The sequence below is a fragment of the Mobula hypostoma genome, chromosome 8 (genome assembly GCF_963921235.1).
Source record: "Mobula hypostoma chromosome 8, sMobHyp1.1, whole genome shotgun sequence".
NCBI lineage: Eukaryota > Metazoa > Chordata > Chondrichthyes > Myliobatiformes > Myliobatidae > Mobula > Mobula hypostoma.
The window spans coordinates 105,547,351-105,565,065 of NC_086104.1; the positions used below are offsets into that span (position 1 = coordinate 105,547,351).

General features: G+C 41.1%; 1 protein-coding gene across 1 annotated transcript in view; it reads left to right on the forward strand.

Moving 5' to 3' along the window:
* Nucleotides 1-17,185, forward strand: part of mei4 (meiosis-specific, MEI4 homolog (S. cerevisiae)) — a 42,028-nt gene extending 24,843 nt beyond the window's left edge. Inside the window, exon 4 of the mRNA XM_063057289.1 lies at nucleotides 17,105-17,185. Coding sequence (XP_062913359.1) covers nucleotides 17,105-17,185 — 81 coding nt within the window. The remainder of the gene's footprint in view (nucleotides 1-17,104) is intronic.
* The last annotated feature ends 530 nt before the right edge of the window (nucleotides 17,186-17,715 follow it).

Here is a 17,715-nt window from a genome sequence, read left to right on the forward strand (position 1 = left end):
GTATCATTGGACGTTAAGCTCCCTACTGTGATTTTCTCTCAGCCACAATGGTGGAGGTGCATTCAAGGGCAGATACTGCCTAGTTTTGAATGTGATTAATTTTTTGATGACCTTGTTCTTTTATTTTCTTTATTATGTGTTTCTCCATAGTGTGAGTTCCCATACAACATAACCCCAATGCGAGCAGACTTTAGATGACTCTCCTAATGATTTATATTGCTCTTCTCATCAACACAGTAATATTGCTAACGTAAGCACCCCTAGTCTAAATGTTTGTTGTTTTTTTTGGAAAATAGAGAATTATCACAAGTAAAGGGAAAGATTTGGGAAAGGGATAAAAAAAAATGAAAAAATTAAGTAAATAAGTACATAGGGATTGGATAATTATGTCTGCGGGCAGGAACAAGCACGAACAAATTGGGATATAAACACCTACAATGGTTGGTATATAGGCTTGTATGCAGCATTTTGGACCAGTGGAAATGGTCCAGAAGGGTTGTATGGAAACTATTATTACCATTTTTCTTAACAACTAATTTCATTACTTAGCCTAATAGGTTAGATTTACCACAGTACATAATTATCTATTTAAATGTTTATTTTGCTTTTATATCATCTCAATGTGTACTTAAGAATGTATAAATAATTGTAGTTTTATACATATAAAAAAACGGAAAAGGTTATATGTGTGAAAAAAGTACATGATAATTGTGAACTCCTTATCCAAATAAAAATAAAATTAAAAAAAAAAGAAAATGGGTGCAGGAGTGGGCCATTCGGCCCTTCGAGCCTGCACTGCCATTCAGTATGATCATGGCTGATCATCCAACTCAGAACCCTGTACCTGCTTTCTCTCCATACCCTCTGATTCCCTTTAGTCACAAGGGTCATATCTAACTCCCTCTTAAATATAGCCAATAATCTGGCCTCAACTGTTTCCTGTGGCAGAGAATTCCACAGATTCACCACTCTCTGTGTGAAGAAGTTTTTCCTCATCTCGGTCCTAAAAGGCTTTTCCTTTATCCTCAAACTGTAACCCCTCGTTCTGGACTTCCCCAACATTGGGAACAATCTTCCTGCATCTAGCCTGTTCTATACATTTCAATAAGATCCCCCCTCAGTCTTCTAAATTCCAGCGAGTATAAGCCTAGTCGATCCAGTCTTTCTTCATGTGAAAGTCCTGCCATCCCAGGAATCAATTTGGTGAACCTTCTTTGTACTCCCTCTATGGCAAGAATGTCTTTCCTCAGATTAGGAGACCAAAACTGCACACAATACTCCAGGTGTGGTCTCACCAAGGCCTTGTACAACTGCAGTAGAACCTCCCTGCTCCTGTACTCGAATCCTCTTGCTATGAATGCCAACATACCATTTGCCTTTTTCACCACCTGCTGTACCTGCGTGCCCACTTTCTTTCTTTTTAAATCTTTTTATTGAATAAGTATACAAAAAGGTAAGCCATATAGACACTAATACACTGTTAGAATGTAATAAAATTACAAAAGATATTAATACAAAAAAAATACTACAAACAATGTAATTTAAACATAACATACCAAGGTAACATAATAGTATACTAATTTTTGTATATATATCAATAGAGAAAAGGAAACCCCCCCCCAAAAAAAAACCCACCGTGCAACTAACTAAAAGCAAAGCAAAGCAATGGGCTAACTTGAAACCAAACAGAGTTAAACTTAAAATCACGTCCTCAATCCCGACCTCCATTAAAAACAGTAAAAAAAAACAAGAAGGGTATATATTACATTAAATGAAAATATTGAATAAAAGATCTCCAAGTCTGTTCAAATTTAAATGAAGAGTCATAAAGATTGCTTCTAATTTTCTCCAAATTCAAGCATAATATCGTCTGAGAAAACCAAAAAAAGGTAGTTGGAGCATTAAGCTCTTTCCAATGTTGTAAGATACATCTTTTCGCCATTAAAGTAAGAAATGCAATCATTCTACGGGCTGAAGGGGAAAGATTACTGGAAATTTTAGGTAGTCCAAAGATAGCAGTAATAGGGTGAGGAGAGATATCTATATTCAATACCTTGGAAATAATATTAAAAATGTCTCTCCAAAAAGTTTCCAAAGTAGGGCAAGACCAAAACATATGAGTTAAAGAGGCTATCTGCCCCGGACATCTATCACAAAAAGGATTAATATGAGAATAAAAGCGCGCTAACTTATCTTTGGACATATGTGCTCTATGAACAACTTTAAATTGAATTAGGGAATGTTTAGCACAAATAGAGGAAGTATTGACTAATTGTAAAATCTGCCCCCAGTCATCCACGGAAATGGTAAACCCCAATTCCTGTTCCCAATCTACCCTAATCTTATCAAATGGAGCTTTCTTAAGTTTCATAATAATATTATAAATCATAGCCGATGCACCTTTCTGACATGGATTAAGATTAATTATAGTATCTAAAATATATGTAGGAGGAAGCATTGGAAAGGAAGAAAGTATAGTACTTAGGAAATTTCTAACTTGTAGATATCTAAAAAAATGTATTCTTGATAAGTTATATTTATTAAATAATTGTTCAAAAGACATAAGGGAACCATCTAAAAATAAATCCAAAAACCGTGAAATACCCTTAGTCTTTCAAATTTGAAAAGCACGATCCGTAAAAGAGGGAGGAAAAAATGTTACCTAAAATAGGAATCACTAACCCAAATTGATTAAGATCAAAAAATTTTCTGAATTGAAACCAAATACGTAAGGTATATTTAACTATTGGGTTAGACACCTGTTTAAGGTGTTTCAAATCAAAAGGAAGAGAGGAACCTAAAATAGAGCCAAGTGTAAAACCCTGAACAGATTGTAATTCCAATGCTACCCATTTAGGAATGGATAGTATATCCTGGTCAAGCAACCAGAATTTCATTTGTCGAATATTAATTGCCCAATAATAAAATCTAAAGTTAGGTAATGCTAAGCCTCCATCTCTCTTAGCTTTCTGTAAATGTATTTTACCCAGTCGTGGGTTTTTATTCTGCCAAATAAATGAAGAAATTTTAGAGTCAACTTTGTCAAAAAAAGATTTTGGAACAAAGATTGGTAATGCCTGAAATATATATAAAAATTTTGGCCAAAAAAACATCTTAACTGCATTAATACGACCAATCAAAGTTAAATATAAAGGAAACCATTTAGATGAAAGTTGAATAATATGGTCTATTAATGGTAAAAAGTTAGTCTTAAATAAATCTTTGTATTTACAAGTAATTTTAATCCCAAGATATGAAAAATAATTATTAATCAATTTAAATGGAAATTTATAATATAAGGGAAGTTGTTTATTAATCGGAAAGAGTTCACTCTTACTAAGATTTAATTTATAACCTGAAAAAAGACCAAATTGTGATAATAGCTCTAAAACAGCTGGGATGGATTTTTGAGGATTAGAAATATATAAAAGTAAATCATCAGCATAGAGTGATATTTTATGGGACTTTAAGCCCTGAGTTATCCCAGTAATATTTGGAGATTCTCGAATGGCGATTGCAAGAGGTTCTAATGCAATATCAAATAATAAGGGACTAAGAGGACAACCTTGTCGAGTACCTCGAAAAAGAGGGAAAAAAGGTGAACTTAAAGAGTTAATACGGACCGAGGCCACAGGAGAATGATATAACAATTTAATCCAGGATATAAATTTCAAGCTAAAATTAAACATTTCAAGCACCTTAAATAAATAAGGCCATTCTACTCTATCAAAAGCTTTCTCAGCATCTAAAGAGATAACACACTCAGGAACATTTTGTGAGGGAGTATAAACGATATTTAACAGTGTGCGAATATTATAAAAAGAGTAACGACCTTTAATAAAACCCGTTTGGTCTTCCGAAATAATAGAAGGAAGTACTTCTTCTAATCTATTTGCTAATAACTTAGAAAAAACTTTAGAATCAACATTTAATAAAGATATTGGTCTATAAGATGCACATTGAGCAGGATCTTTATCCTTCTTTAATATTAGAGAAATTGACGATCTATTGAAAGATTCAGGAAGTTTACCAAGTTTTAATGAAGCCTCAAAAACCCTACAAAGCCAAGGGATTAATGAAGGAGCAAAACATTTATAAAATTCTACAGTAAACCCATCAGGGCCAGGAGCTTTCCCCAAATTCATAGAGAAAATAACATTCTTAATCTCATCCATGGTAATAGGAGTATCTAACATAGAAGACATATCCTGTGAAATCTCAGGGAAGTCTAAATTATCTAAAAAATCATTCATATATTTAGAATCTCGAGGAGACTCTGATTGATATAAGGAAGAATAAAAATCACAGAAGGTTTGATTAATCCCCACATGATCAAGTATCAGTCGATCATTTTGGTTATAAATCTGATTAATTTGAGATTTAGCATAATTAGACTTCAATTGATTAGCCAACAGTTTGCCAATTTTGTCGCTGTGTACATAAAATTCACTTCTTGTTTTCTTTAATTGGTTTACAATCGAGGACGAGAGTAATAAACTGTGTTCCATTTGAAGTTCCGTTCTTTGTTTATATAACTCCTCAGAAGGAGCTATAACATATTTCTTATCAATTTCCTTAATCTTGTCCACAATTACCAACTCCTCCTGCTTCAGCTTCTTCCTCAAAGCAGCAGAATACGAGATAATCTGACCATGAATATAAGCTTTAAAAGTGTCCCAAAGAATGTTGACAGAAATATCCTCTGTATAGTTAATTGTAAAAAAAAGATCAATCTGTTCATTCATAAAGTTAACAAAGTCCAAGTCCTGAAACAACAGCGAATTAAAACGCCATTGTCTATTATTTTGTATATTGGCCAGAATTTTAATAGAAAGCTTAAGTGGAGCATGATCCGAAATGGTTATAGAGTCATAATCACATTTAATCACTGAGGAAATAAGACGAGAATCAATAAAGAAATAATCAATTCTTGAATAAGAATGATGAACATGTGGAAAAAAAAGAAAAATCTTTTTCCTGAGGATGCAAAAAACGCCAAATGTCCGTCGACCCAGAATCAGAAAGGAATGAATTAATCAAAGTTGCAGATTTATTAGGTAAGGTCCGTAGAGGAGCCGAACGGTCCAAAGCTGGAGACAAACAGGTATTAAGATCTCCGCCCCAGATCAATGAAAACTCCTTCAAATTCGGAAACTGATTAAATAATGATTTATAAAATTCCGGACAGTCCATATTAGGAGCATAAACATTAACCAAAACTACTTTTTTATTAAATAGTAAACCACTAACCAATAGAAATCTACCATTCGGATCAGAAATAATATCATGTTGTATAAAAGTAACTGAGGAGTCTATAAAAATAGAGACGCCTGGAATCTTAGCATTGGAGTTCGAATGAAACTGTTTCCCTTCCAGAATTTAAAAAAACATAGTCTGTCCCCCCTCCGCACATGGGTCTCTTGTAAAAATAAAATTTGTGCTTTAAGTCTCCGGAACACTTTAAAAACTTTTTTCCTTTTAATAGGATGATTAAGACCATTAGTATTCCAGGAGACAAAATTAATAATAGACTCCATAAACCCTAAAGTCAACCCGCTATATTTTAATGGTTAATTAAAATATAGCTGATCATAAGAAGAAAAACTCAGAGGTAATGGAGCGAGTCAAGAACGCGACTTTACTCCATGAGCGCTACCGGAAGTCCCCCGCATACCCACTTTCAATGACTGGTGTACAATGACACCCAGGTCTTGTTGCACCTCCCCTTTTCCTAATCGGCCACCATTCAGATGATAATCTGTTTTCCTATTTTTGCCACCAAAGTGGATAACTTCACATTTATCCACATTAAATTGCATCTGCCATGAGTTTGCCCACTCACCCAACCTATCCAAGTCACCCTGCATCCTCTTAGCATTCTCCTCACAGCTAACACTGCTGCCCAGCTTCGTGTCATCTGCAAACTTGGAGATGCTGCATTTAATTCCCTCGTCTAAATCATTAATATATATTGTAAACAACTGGGGTCCCAGCATTGAGCGTTGTGGTACTCCACTAGTCACTGCCTGCCATTCTGAAAAGGTCCCGTTTATTCCCACTCTTTGCTTCCTGTCTGCTAACCAATTCTCTATCCACACCAATACCTTACCCCCAATACCGTGTGCTTTAAGTTTGCACACTAATCTCCTGTGTGGAAACTTGTCAAAAGCCTTTTGAAAATCCAAATATACCACATCCACTGGTTCTCCCCTATCCACTCTACTAGTTACATCCTCAAAAAATTCTATAAGATTCGTCAGACATGATTTTCCTTTCACAAATCCATGCTGACTTTGTCTGATGATTTCACCACTTTCCAAATGCGCTGTTATCACATCCTTGATAACTGACTCCAGTAGTTTCCCCACCACCGACGTTAGGCTAACCGGTCTATAATTCCCCCGGTTCTCTCTCCTTTTTTAAAAAGTGGGGTTACATTAGCCACCCTCCAATCCTCAGGAACTAATCCAGAATCCAAAGAGTTTTGAAAAATTATCACTAATGCATCTACTATTTCTTGGGCTACTTGCTTAAGCACTCTGGGATGCAGACCATCTGGCCCTGGGGATTTATCTGCCTTTAATCCCTTAAATTTACCTAACACCACTTCCCTACTAACATGTATTCCCCTCAGTTCCTCCATCTCACTGGACCCTCTGTCCCCTACTATTTCCGGAAGATTATTTATGTCCTCCTTAATGAAGACAGAACTAAAGTAGTTATTCAATTGGTCTGCCATGTCCTTGTTCCCCATGATCAATTTACCTGTTTCTGACTGTAAGGGACCTATATTTGTCTTAACCAATCTTTTTCTTTTCCCATATCTATAAAAGCTTTTACAGCCAGTTTTTATGTTCCCTGCCAGCTTTCACTCATAATCTTTTTTCCCTTTCCTAATTAAGCCCTTTGTCCTCCTCTGCTGGACTCTGAATTTCTCCCAGTCTTCGGGTGTGCCACTTTCTCTGGCTAATTTGTATGCTTCTTCTTTGGAATTGATACTATCCTTAAAGTATAAAGTTTTATATTTTAAAGTCATGCACAATTATGCCAGTAATGCAAAATGAAAGCATATGGATATTTCAAGAAGTGGACGTGGTTGTCTTTTTAGAAACATTAAGTGATGTTCTCCACCCCTCCCTCCACTGTTACTCGGCAAATCTGTGCACTGAAATTTCCATAGACTTAGAGCCATTCTGATGAAGCTGTCCACCTGAGTTAGTCCTATTTGCCTGCATTTGGTCCATGTGCATCTGAACCATTTCTATTCATGTCTAACTAAATGCATTTTAAACATTTTTATTTTATCTACCTTTATCACTTCCTCCTGCAGCTTGTTTCATAAGCCCACCATTCTTTTTGTGGTAAAATCAATCACGTGTTCCCTTTAAATCATTACCCTCTTACCTAGAATCTGTCCTTTATTTTTTAGACAACCGTACTCTGGTTAAAAGCATTTATTTAGCTTATCTATGCCCCTAAATTTTCCATTTCTCTCTCTGGTCGCTTCTCAGCCTCCTATGGAAAAGGGGGGAAAAGCCTCAGCTTATCCAGTCTCTTTATAAATCAAGCCCTCCAGCCCCAACAACGTTGTTCTGAATCTTTTTCTGCTCTGTCCAGCTTCATGACATCTTTCCTATTATAGCTGGATGACCAGATGTGTACGCCACTCTCCAAGTGCGGTCTCAGTAACATTTTGTACAGCTGTAACATGATGTTGCAACCTTGGCCAACATTTCTTTCTTACTTTTGGGAAAGAAATGGATCATGCTCAATAATCTCTGTAGACCTTCTGGTTGGGAGGTCTGGTGCTTTGACCCAGTGATGAAGGAATCATGTATTTCTAAGTGAGTTTATTATGTGAATCAGAGTGGATCCAATACCTGCTGCCCTAGTCCTTAATGGTAGGGTCTACAGAAATTCAGAGGTGCTCTCAGATTAGTCCAGATGAGATGGCTCGCAGTGCAACCATGGTGCGGTGTTTAGGCCACTGATGGGATGCCAATCAAATAGGCTGCTTTGCTCTGAATGGCATCAAACGTATTGAATGATGTTGAAACTATTCAAACAGACCAATAGAGAGTACATTGCCCTGCTGACTTCTGCCTTGTAAAAGAAAAGGCTTTGGGGCATCAGGTGGTGAGTCACTCACGTCAGAATATTCTGCCTCTGACCTGTTCTTATTGGTATGTATAAATCCAATTCAGTTTCTACTGAATAAGAACTCCTTTGAGAGGCTGATGTAACTCAATGCCCTTGAATGCAGAGGGTGGGTTGTTAGACACTCTGGAGATGGCCCTTGTCTAACTCCCATACAGCAAAAATGTTACTTAACATTCAGCCATGGGCTAATAAGTGATGTCTAATCTGCTGAATGCAGACAAGCATTGTTTGCTTTTGAGGCGTTTTGACTGGAATTAAACATTGCAGAGTCATTAGTGAATTCCCACATCTAGTAGAAGGAAGGTGATTGATTAGGCTGCTGAAGATGATTGGATATGGCTCACCAGGAGAAACAACTCATGATATCCTGGAGGTGGAATGAATGGCTTCAGCAACCACACCATCTTTGTAGGTTTGAATCCAATCATTAAGTGCAATCATTTTATTTGAAAAACTATGTTGGAAAATGTTACTTTGTTTCATCAGAACCAGCGTCTTTTCATCTCTAGTTGATTCAACTAAAGATTAGGTTCTGAAAGCTTGACTGTTTTGTTCTGTTTGTAACAATGTAGTGCATTGGAAATACCCCCAGCAGATTTCCTTCGTATGGACGCCATAAGCATTAGAAATTGTTGGTATGTTTTTTTCCCAGTGTTCTAGATTTCAGCTTTACTTTGTAGGAGTTACTGAAAACAGGCTATATCCACCTCCCCCCCCCCCCACACTTCCTACCTCCATTCTAAATTTTAAAGGATGAACAAATTAAGTCTTACGATAATGATGAATTTGTATTGCTAGAGTTATAGAACACAGAAACACGTCCTTCAGCCCATGAATTTGTGCTGAACTAATTAACCTAAATAACCTGACGAGTGCTACAATGACTTCCTCATTGGGAGACCACATTCAGTGCTGATCAGAAATACATCTTCTCACAAATCAACACAGGCGCACTTCAACGATGCATGCTTAGACCAGGGGTCCCCAACCTTTTGCACCGTGGACCGGTTTAATATTGACAATATTCTTGCGGACCAGCTGACCGGAGGGTGGGGGGGGGCGGGTGTGTTCAAGTAGGGTTAAACTCACCTCAACATATCTTTTACAGTTAGGGTTGCCAACTTTCTCACTCCCAAATAAGGGACAAAAGTAGCAGTCAAATCCCAGGACACTTTACCCCAGGAAAGACTACCATAACCATGAGGCCTTGTGCGGGCACCTGTGTGCGCATGTGTGACGTGTGCATGTGTGTACAAGCCGATTTTTTTTTTTCCCCCACAAATCGGTTTTGGCTTAATCTTCCCGACTATACTGTACATACATTATTTCTACTTTATATAGGCTGTGTATTTATCATATCATTCCTGCTTTTACTATATGTTAGTGTTATTTATTTTCGGTTTTATGTGTTATTTGGTATGATTTGTTACGTTATTTTTTGGGTCTGGGAACGCTCAAAAATTTTTTCCCATAAAAATTAATGGTAATTGCTCCTTCGCTTCACGCCAGTTCGGCACGAAGGGTTTCAGAGGAACGCTCTACCTTAGCGGGGGAAATACAGGACAAAGGCGGTCCTGTATGAGACAAACCAATTTAGTCCAATATACGGGATGTCCCGGCTAATACGGGACAGTTGGCAACCCTATGTTCAAGTTCCTCAGTGCGTGACAGGGAATGAGGAAAGGTGCAGCTGACTCATGTTGTTTCCTCACTGCCCGGTACCAGTCTGCGGCCCGGTGGTTGGGGACCACTGGCTTAGACCACTGCTGTACTCTATCTACACTCATGACTGTGTGGCCAGGCACAGATTAAATTCACTGATGACTCAGCTGTTGACAGAATTTCAGATGGTGATCAGGAGGCATACGTGAGTGTGCAGCAACAACCTTGCACTCTGCACAAGTAAGACCAAAGACATAATTGTAGATTTCAGGAAGGGTAGTTGGGAGAACACACATCAGTCCTCATTGCGGGATCAGCAGTGGAAAGGGTGAGCTGATTCAAGTTCTTAGATACACACACAAAATGTTGGAGGGACTCAGCAGGCCAGCCAGCATCTATGGAAAAGAGTACAGTTGCTGTTTCATCAGGACTGGAAGGAAAAAAAAGCTGAGTCAGAGTAAGAAAGTGCAGGGAGGAGAGGAAGAACCACAAGGTGATAGGTGAAACCGGTCTAGGGGGAGGGATGAAGTAAAGAGCTGAGAAGTCAATTGGTGAATGAGATACAGGGCTGGAGAAGTGGGAATCTGATAGAAGACAGAAGGCCATGGAAGAAAGAAAAGGGAAAGGAGCACCAGAAGGAGATGATGGACAGGTAAGGAGATAATGTGAGCGAGGGGAATGGGGAATGGTGTGGGTGGGGGGCATTATTGGAAGTTCGAGAAATCAATGTTCATGCCATTAGGTTGGAGGCTACCCAGACCCCCCCCCAACTTTCTGCTTTTCGCAGGGATTGGTCCATTCAGGGCCCCAAACAGTCCTTCTAGGTGAGGCGACACTTCACCTATGAGTCTATTGGGATCATCTCTGTATCTGGTGCTCCAAGTGTGGCTTCCTGTATATCGGTGAGACCCAACGCAGATTGGGAGACTGCTTCACCAAACACCCACCCTCCATCCACCAGAAAAAGCAGGATCGCCCAGTGGCCACCCATTTTAATTCCACTTCTCATTCCTATTCTGACATGTCAGTCCTCCTGTTCTGTCGCAATGAAGCCACACTCAGGTTGGAGGAGCAGCACCTTGTGTTCTGTTTGAGTAGCCTCCAACCTGATGCCATGAACATCGATTTCTCAAACTTCTGGTAATATGCCCCACTCCCCCTTCACAATTCCCCGTTCCCATTTTCCCCTATCACCTTACCTCTTTACCTACCTATCACCTCTCTCTGGTTCTCCTCCCTTGTTTCTTTCTTCCATGACCTTCTGTCCTCTATCAGATTCCCTCTTCTCCAGCCCTGTATGTCTTTCACCAATCAACTTCTGAGCTCCTCACCCCTCCCCACCCCCTGCTCTTGGTTTCATCTATCACTTTGTGCTTCTCCCTCCCCTCCCCCCCACTTTCTTACTCTGACTGATCTTTTTTTTTAAAACAGTCCTGAAGGGACTCAGCCTGAAACGTCGACTGTACTCTTTTCCACAGATGTTGCCTGGCCTGCTGATTTCCTCTAGCATTTTGTGTGTGTTGCTTGTTTTTCCAGCATCTGCAGATTTTCTCAAGTTCTTGGTTGTCACCTCTGGGGCCAACATAATTGCCGTAAATTTCTTTCGATCTACCTGATGCAAAGACACCACGTACTACGGTGAATATAACTTTAACTCTTTATTAGCAAGTTACCAGAGAGACCCCTCCTTAAGCGCTCTCTTGGGCTGCTCCAGGGGTCTCTGGCTTCTGAAGCAAATGCAGTGCTTTTTATACATATGCAGTCATGTACATAGATACAGGTGGGTTCACCCCCTTAGTTTCTGTACAGATGAGTATTGTTTAACTTATCAGCCATAAATTGTTTGTGTAACAGCTCAACCACCCTTATGTCTGGGAACAGCCAGACATAGGCTTACCCCTCAGAGCTTCCCACCCTTGAAACAAGCATTCATTATAATGCTTATCTAGCAAGTGCTATGTTTCTTACAGAGGAGTTAATCAAACAATGGTACAGGTTGTTCTTAAGCAAGGACTGAAGTTACAGGGTTGCATACCAAGAATAATATCACTTGCCCAGCTTATCTTGTGAGAAACACCTGTGCTTCTATGCTTTTTGTTAAAGTCTTAGCCGCTATGACCCTTACAAAATAGCCAGGGTCACAAGAGGCCTGCGAGATGCTAAGTTCTTAACATTATATTACATATTGTTGAAGTTATGAAAGGCATGCCAGCAGCTATATGTCATGAGAAATTTGAGAAAATTTAGTATGTCACCAAAAACTCCAGCATATTTCTACAGATGTACCACGGAGAACATTCTGATTGGTTGTATCACCATTTGGTATGGAGGCGCCAATATATGAGATCTGAAGATCTGCAGAGAATTGTAAACTCAACCAGTCAGGAGAACTTCAAAAGATGATGCCTCAAGAAGGCAGCATCCATTGAGAAGGATCCTCACAATCTAAGATATGCCCGCTTTTCATTACTACCATCAGGGAAAAAGTACAGGAGCATGAAGGGACAAGCTTTTCTCCCCCTCTGCCATCAGATTTTCTTTTAATGGTCCAATGAGCACTACCTCACTGTTTTGCTCTCAGTTTGCACAATTTTTCATTGTCTTATAGTTTATAGTCTTCGGTTGTCCATCAAAATCTGATGACGATATCCACTCCTTTAACGGTGAGATCTTTGATGACTATACAGTCCTCTCCTGGACCCACAAGCTCTGTTGCAGGTGGGACATGTATATGTAGTAGTGGTGGTGGTGGTAGTGGTGGCAACCATGGCTGCATTTCTCCTGGCTCTCTTCTGCTGTCTTCTGGTTGTTCTTTCCATGTGCAGAATACAAACCCCATCCCTACACAGCTGTCACCAAGTGGTATGGTCAGCAGCAGCTTCCTCCAGGTCCTCGGGTCTGACCTTGCACTTCCTTAAAGCATTCTTCATCTGATCCTTGTAGCGCTTCTTCGGCCTTCCAGCTGAGTGTCGACCATGATGTAGCTGGCCGTATAACACTCTGCGGGGTAGCTGACATGGGAGCATCCTTATCACGTGCCCCAACCACTGCAGCTGACGCTGGGTGATCATGGCCTTAATACTCCTGCAGTTGGTTTTTACAAGTATTTCAATGTGAGGCACCCGCTCACACCAGGTAATTCCCAGGATGAGCTGGAGGCAGCTTATGTGGAAGTGCTCCAAGGTCTTGATGTGACAGCTGTAGGTTACCCAAGCTTCACAGCTATAAAGGAGGGTGGTGACACAGACCGCTTGGTATACGGCGACCTTTGTGGAGGGATGTAGGCTCCCGTTCTGAAAGACTCTACGCCGAAGTCTCCCAAAGGCAGCTGATGCCTGTTTAATGTGGCTCTGGATGTCGTCGTCAATGCCACTATCCTCAGAGAAAATGCTCCCCAGATATTTGAAAGATGGCACTGCTGACAGCTTTTCATCACCAACAGTGAAGGCAGGTAGAGTGGGTGGGACGCTGGTACTCCACTGGCAAACCTCTTCTGTCTTGGTGGTATTGACAGGCAGCCCCATCCTGCTGTACGCTTTCACCGCCACAGCAAGGACAATCTGAAGATCCTCTGGAGTATGGGCCACAAGAGCACAGTCATCTGCATACTGCAGCTCCATGACCCGCTCTCTACAGAGTTTGGTGGTTGCGTAGAGCCTCCTGATGTCAAAGAGGTAGCCATCTAATCTGACGTCCACTGCCACACTGCTGCTGTCTTCAGTCTCGTTGTGGAGAAGCTTGGTAACACACAAGAGGAAGATGTTAAAGAGCACTAGTGCTAGTAAACACCCCTGCCTCACCCCTGTGCGTACAAGGAAGGGCTCAGACTCTTGTCCTCCTATGGTCACCCGAGCACTCATCCCGTTGTGGAACTGGCGGAGGATGTTAACAAATTTATTGGGACAGCCAAACCGAAGGAGGACTTCCCATAAGAGCTCTCTTTGCACAGTGTTGAATGCCTTGGAGAGGTTGACAAAGGCCATAAACAGGTCCTGATGTTGCTCCCGACAATTTTCCTGAAGCTGTCGAACTGTGAAGATCATGTTGATCGTGCTGCTGTTCTTCCTAAATCCACACTATGATTCAAATATTGAAAGGTTCAGATAGAAAGGCATGTGTATAGGATGTTTCCTATAGTGGGGGAGTCTAGGAACTGAGGGCACAAGCTCAGAATAGAATGGAGATGAGGAGGAACTTACTTAGCCAGAGGATGATGGATCTGTGGAATTTGTTGCCACAGGTGGCTATGGAGGCTAGTTCATTGGGTGTATTTAAGGCAGAAGTTGATAGGTTAATGATTAGTCAGGGTATTAAAGGTTACAGGGCAAAGGCAGGAGAATGTTTTGAAAAGGAAATAGAGTAGCCATGATAAAATGGTGGAGCAGACTGGATGGGATGAATAGCCTAATTCTGCTCGTATATCTTATGGTCTTATGGATTATTTTTGAGTTATGAAATTACGGATAGGGAATTTTAACCAAAATGAGAACTAGTTTTAAGGAAATAGTACCTGTCCACAATTTAACATTAACTGAGACTTCAAGGTTATAGAAACTAATCATTGGGTATGGGACATTCTGATTCTGATCTATTTAGAAACTACACAGGGGAAGACAATAAATTAATATTCATGTTAATTGGTGGCCATGGAAACTTCAGAATGAGATCAGGGAAGGCTGAAAGTGGCCATCTCCTATATTACGTATTGTTAAATGTATAACACTGAATGCACTGTTCAGGACAGATCTGTTTTATCACTTAATATTCTGGCTGGTTGTTATTCAGGGAGCTATCCCTCAAACTGTAACAAAAGAGGGTTATTTTTGGTGTTGGGAATTTGGGTTGAGAAAATTCAAAGTTCTGCTAGCTGAGATGTGCTACTATTGTAAACATGTCATTCTGCAAAGTTACCCGTCTGCATTGAAGATGTTCAGGTTAAGTAGCACATAATCTGCTCAAAGAACTCAGAAATTCAAGCAGCAGCCTCCGTGGGAAGAACTTGTTCTTTCCCTTGAAATTTATTCTTTTGACTCCACTCACTTTGTACAAATCAAAGGCAGACCATGGGCTCTAATTATACCCGTCCTTTTGTTGGCCACGTGGAACAGTCCCTGTTCCAAACTACTCCCCAACTCTTTGCCAATTGAAGACTGTATCAGTGCTGCTTCTTGTAAACACTCAAATCTCATCAATTTTATCATCTTTGCCACCAATTTCCACCCTGTTCTCAAATTCATGTGGGCCATTTCTGATACTTCTCTCCATTTTCTACATCTCACTGTCTCCATCTCAGGAGACAAACTATCCACTGATGTTTACTATAAACCCACCAAGACCCACATTGTGGTCGTCGTCAATGCCGCTATCCTCAGAGAGAATACTCCCCCGATATTTGAAAGATGGCACTACTGACAGCTTTTCATCACCAACAGTGAAGGCAGGTAGAGTTGGGTGGGACGCTGGTACTCCACTGGCAAACCTCTTCTGTCTTGGTGGTATTGACAGGCAGCCCCATCCTGCTGTACGCTTTCACCGCCACAGCAAGGACAGTCTGAAGGTCCTCTGGAGTATGGGCCACAAGAGCACAGTCATCTGCATACTGCAGCTCCAGGACCCGCTCTCTCCAGAGTTTGGTCGTTGCGTGGAACCTCCTGATGTCAAAGAGGTAGCCATCTCATCTGACGTCCACTGCCACACTGCTGCTGTCTTCAGTCTCGTTGTGGAGAAGCTTGGTAACACACAAGAGGAAGATGTTAAAGAGCACTAGCGCTAGTAAACACCCCTGCCTCACCCCTGTGCGTACAAGGAAGGGCTCAGACTCTTGTCCTCCTATGGTCACCCGAGCACTCATCCCGTCGTGGAACTGGCGGAGGATGTTAACAGCCAAACCAAAGGAGGACATCCCATAAGAGCTCTCTTTGCACAGTGTCAAATGCTTTGGAGAGGTCGACAAAGGCCATAAACAGGTCCTGATGTTGCTCCTTGCACTTTTCCTGAAGCTGCTGGGCCATAAAGATCATGTCGATCGTGCTGCTTTTCTTCTTAAATCCACACTGCGATTCAGGCAGCATTGACTTGGTGATGTTGCTGATGAGCCTCTGAAGCATCACCTTAGCCAGGACCTTTCCAGCAACAGAAAGGAGTGATATGCCCCTACTATTGCCGCAGATAGCCTTGTCACCCTTGTTCTTATAAATGACAACGATGTTTGCATTTCTCCATTGCTGTGGGATGTTCTCATCAGTCCAGGCCTTGGTGATGTAATGGTAGAGGGTGCGCATACACATGTACCCTCTGTTCTTCAGTGACTCAGCAGAGATATTGTCAGTGCCAAGGGACTTGTTGTTCTTAAGGGTAGAACAGCTGATAGAACCTCCTGGAAGGTTGGTGGTAGACTGAGGTCGTGGGTAGGAGGAAGTTCAGGCAGTTCATCTAGTTTGGTGGGTCTACGTCAGAATCCTGATTAAGCAGGGTATTACAATGCTCGGCCCACCTCAGCAGTATGGTATTCTGATTCTTCAGAAGTGTTAGACCATCTGCTGTTTTCAAGGGAGTAACGCATTGATTTATTGGGCCATAGATGGTTTTGGCAGCATTGTAAAAATTATGCATGTCATTATTATCGGCAAAGGACTGGATTTCATGTGCCTTTTCAGTCCACCACTCATTTTGCATGGCCCATATTCCCTTTTGCATTTTCCTCCGAGCTGCCTGCCAATGCTGGTGGATGAAGGGGTTGTTTAAAGTCGCCCGGTGTGCTTTGTGCATGTCCTTAAGCAAGTTGTGGATGGTGTCTGAGTTATTGTCAAACCAGTCTTCGTGGTTCCTGCTCTTATGGCCGATGGATTGGGCTGCTGCCTCATAGAGCGCAGAGTTGATATAGATCCACTTGTGTTCCATGGTATTTTCTGAACTCAGACAAGGTTCCAACTCCCTTAGTTTCTCAGCTAGGATGCATCGAAACTCACTTCTTGCTTCTGTGTTTCTCAGGCAGTTGCAATTTAGCCGCTTTTTATCGGGTTTTTGCAGCCACAAGGGGGGACGCACTTTCATATGGAGCTTGGCCACAATCATACGGTGGTCAGTCCAGCACTCTGCATCTCTCATGGCAAGGGTGATAAGAACTTCAGGTGATAATTTATAGTAATTTTTAAGTATAGCACAGCACTGCTTCAAGACAAAAAATTTCATGAATATATTGGTGATAACGAAACTGATTCTCAGGGGTTCCCAAACTTTTTTATGCCGTGGTACTATCCCAGTGTTTCCCAACCTGTTATAGCCTAACAGCCCCCAGAGTGCTTTCATGCTCACTGGCAGCGCCCCCTCCCAGGGTGCTTTCGTGCTCGTTGTTGCCCACTAGAGCACCCACTCACCTGCTCACCCCCCCACCCCCCGCCACAAAAGTACTTTCATACTTGCCAATATACTTTTAGGCACAATATACTATAATTCACATAGCTACCATATGCTAACATGAGAAAAACAATTCCGCTTTAAATTTTTGTCTTTAAACATAGTTTAAACAGCACCTGTGCACTGTACAGCAGTTTCAATATCAATGTGGGAGGAGAGAGTGCAGTGCAGTGCGCTGCATGTGCGCAGCCTTCCAGTGAAAAATGATGTCGTATCTGTTAAATAGGGGCTGTGGATAATTCTGATTTGGTGGAGACAGACGTGAAAGCACAGAGGAACATCTGGAGAAATTTCTGAAACGCCCCTTCGCTGCTGTCGTTACTGCGCGATTGTGAATCTTCCGGAAGGGAAGGCCTCAAAATCCCTGGCTTTGCCTGCTGTTGGCGACCGAGATTGAGGTCAAATCGCTCTGATAGAGATGGTGCTCGGTACTCGGTGTCGGAGAGCTGATCAGAGGCTCAAAGTTTTCAGAAAACT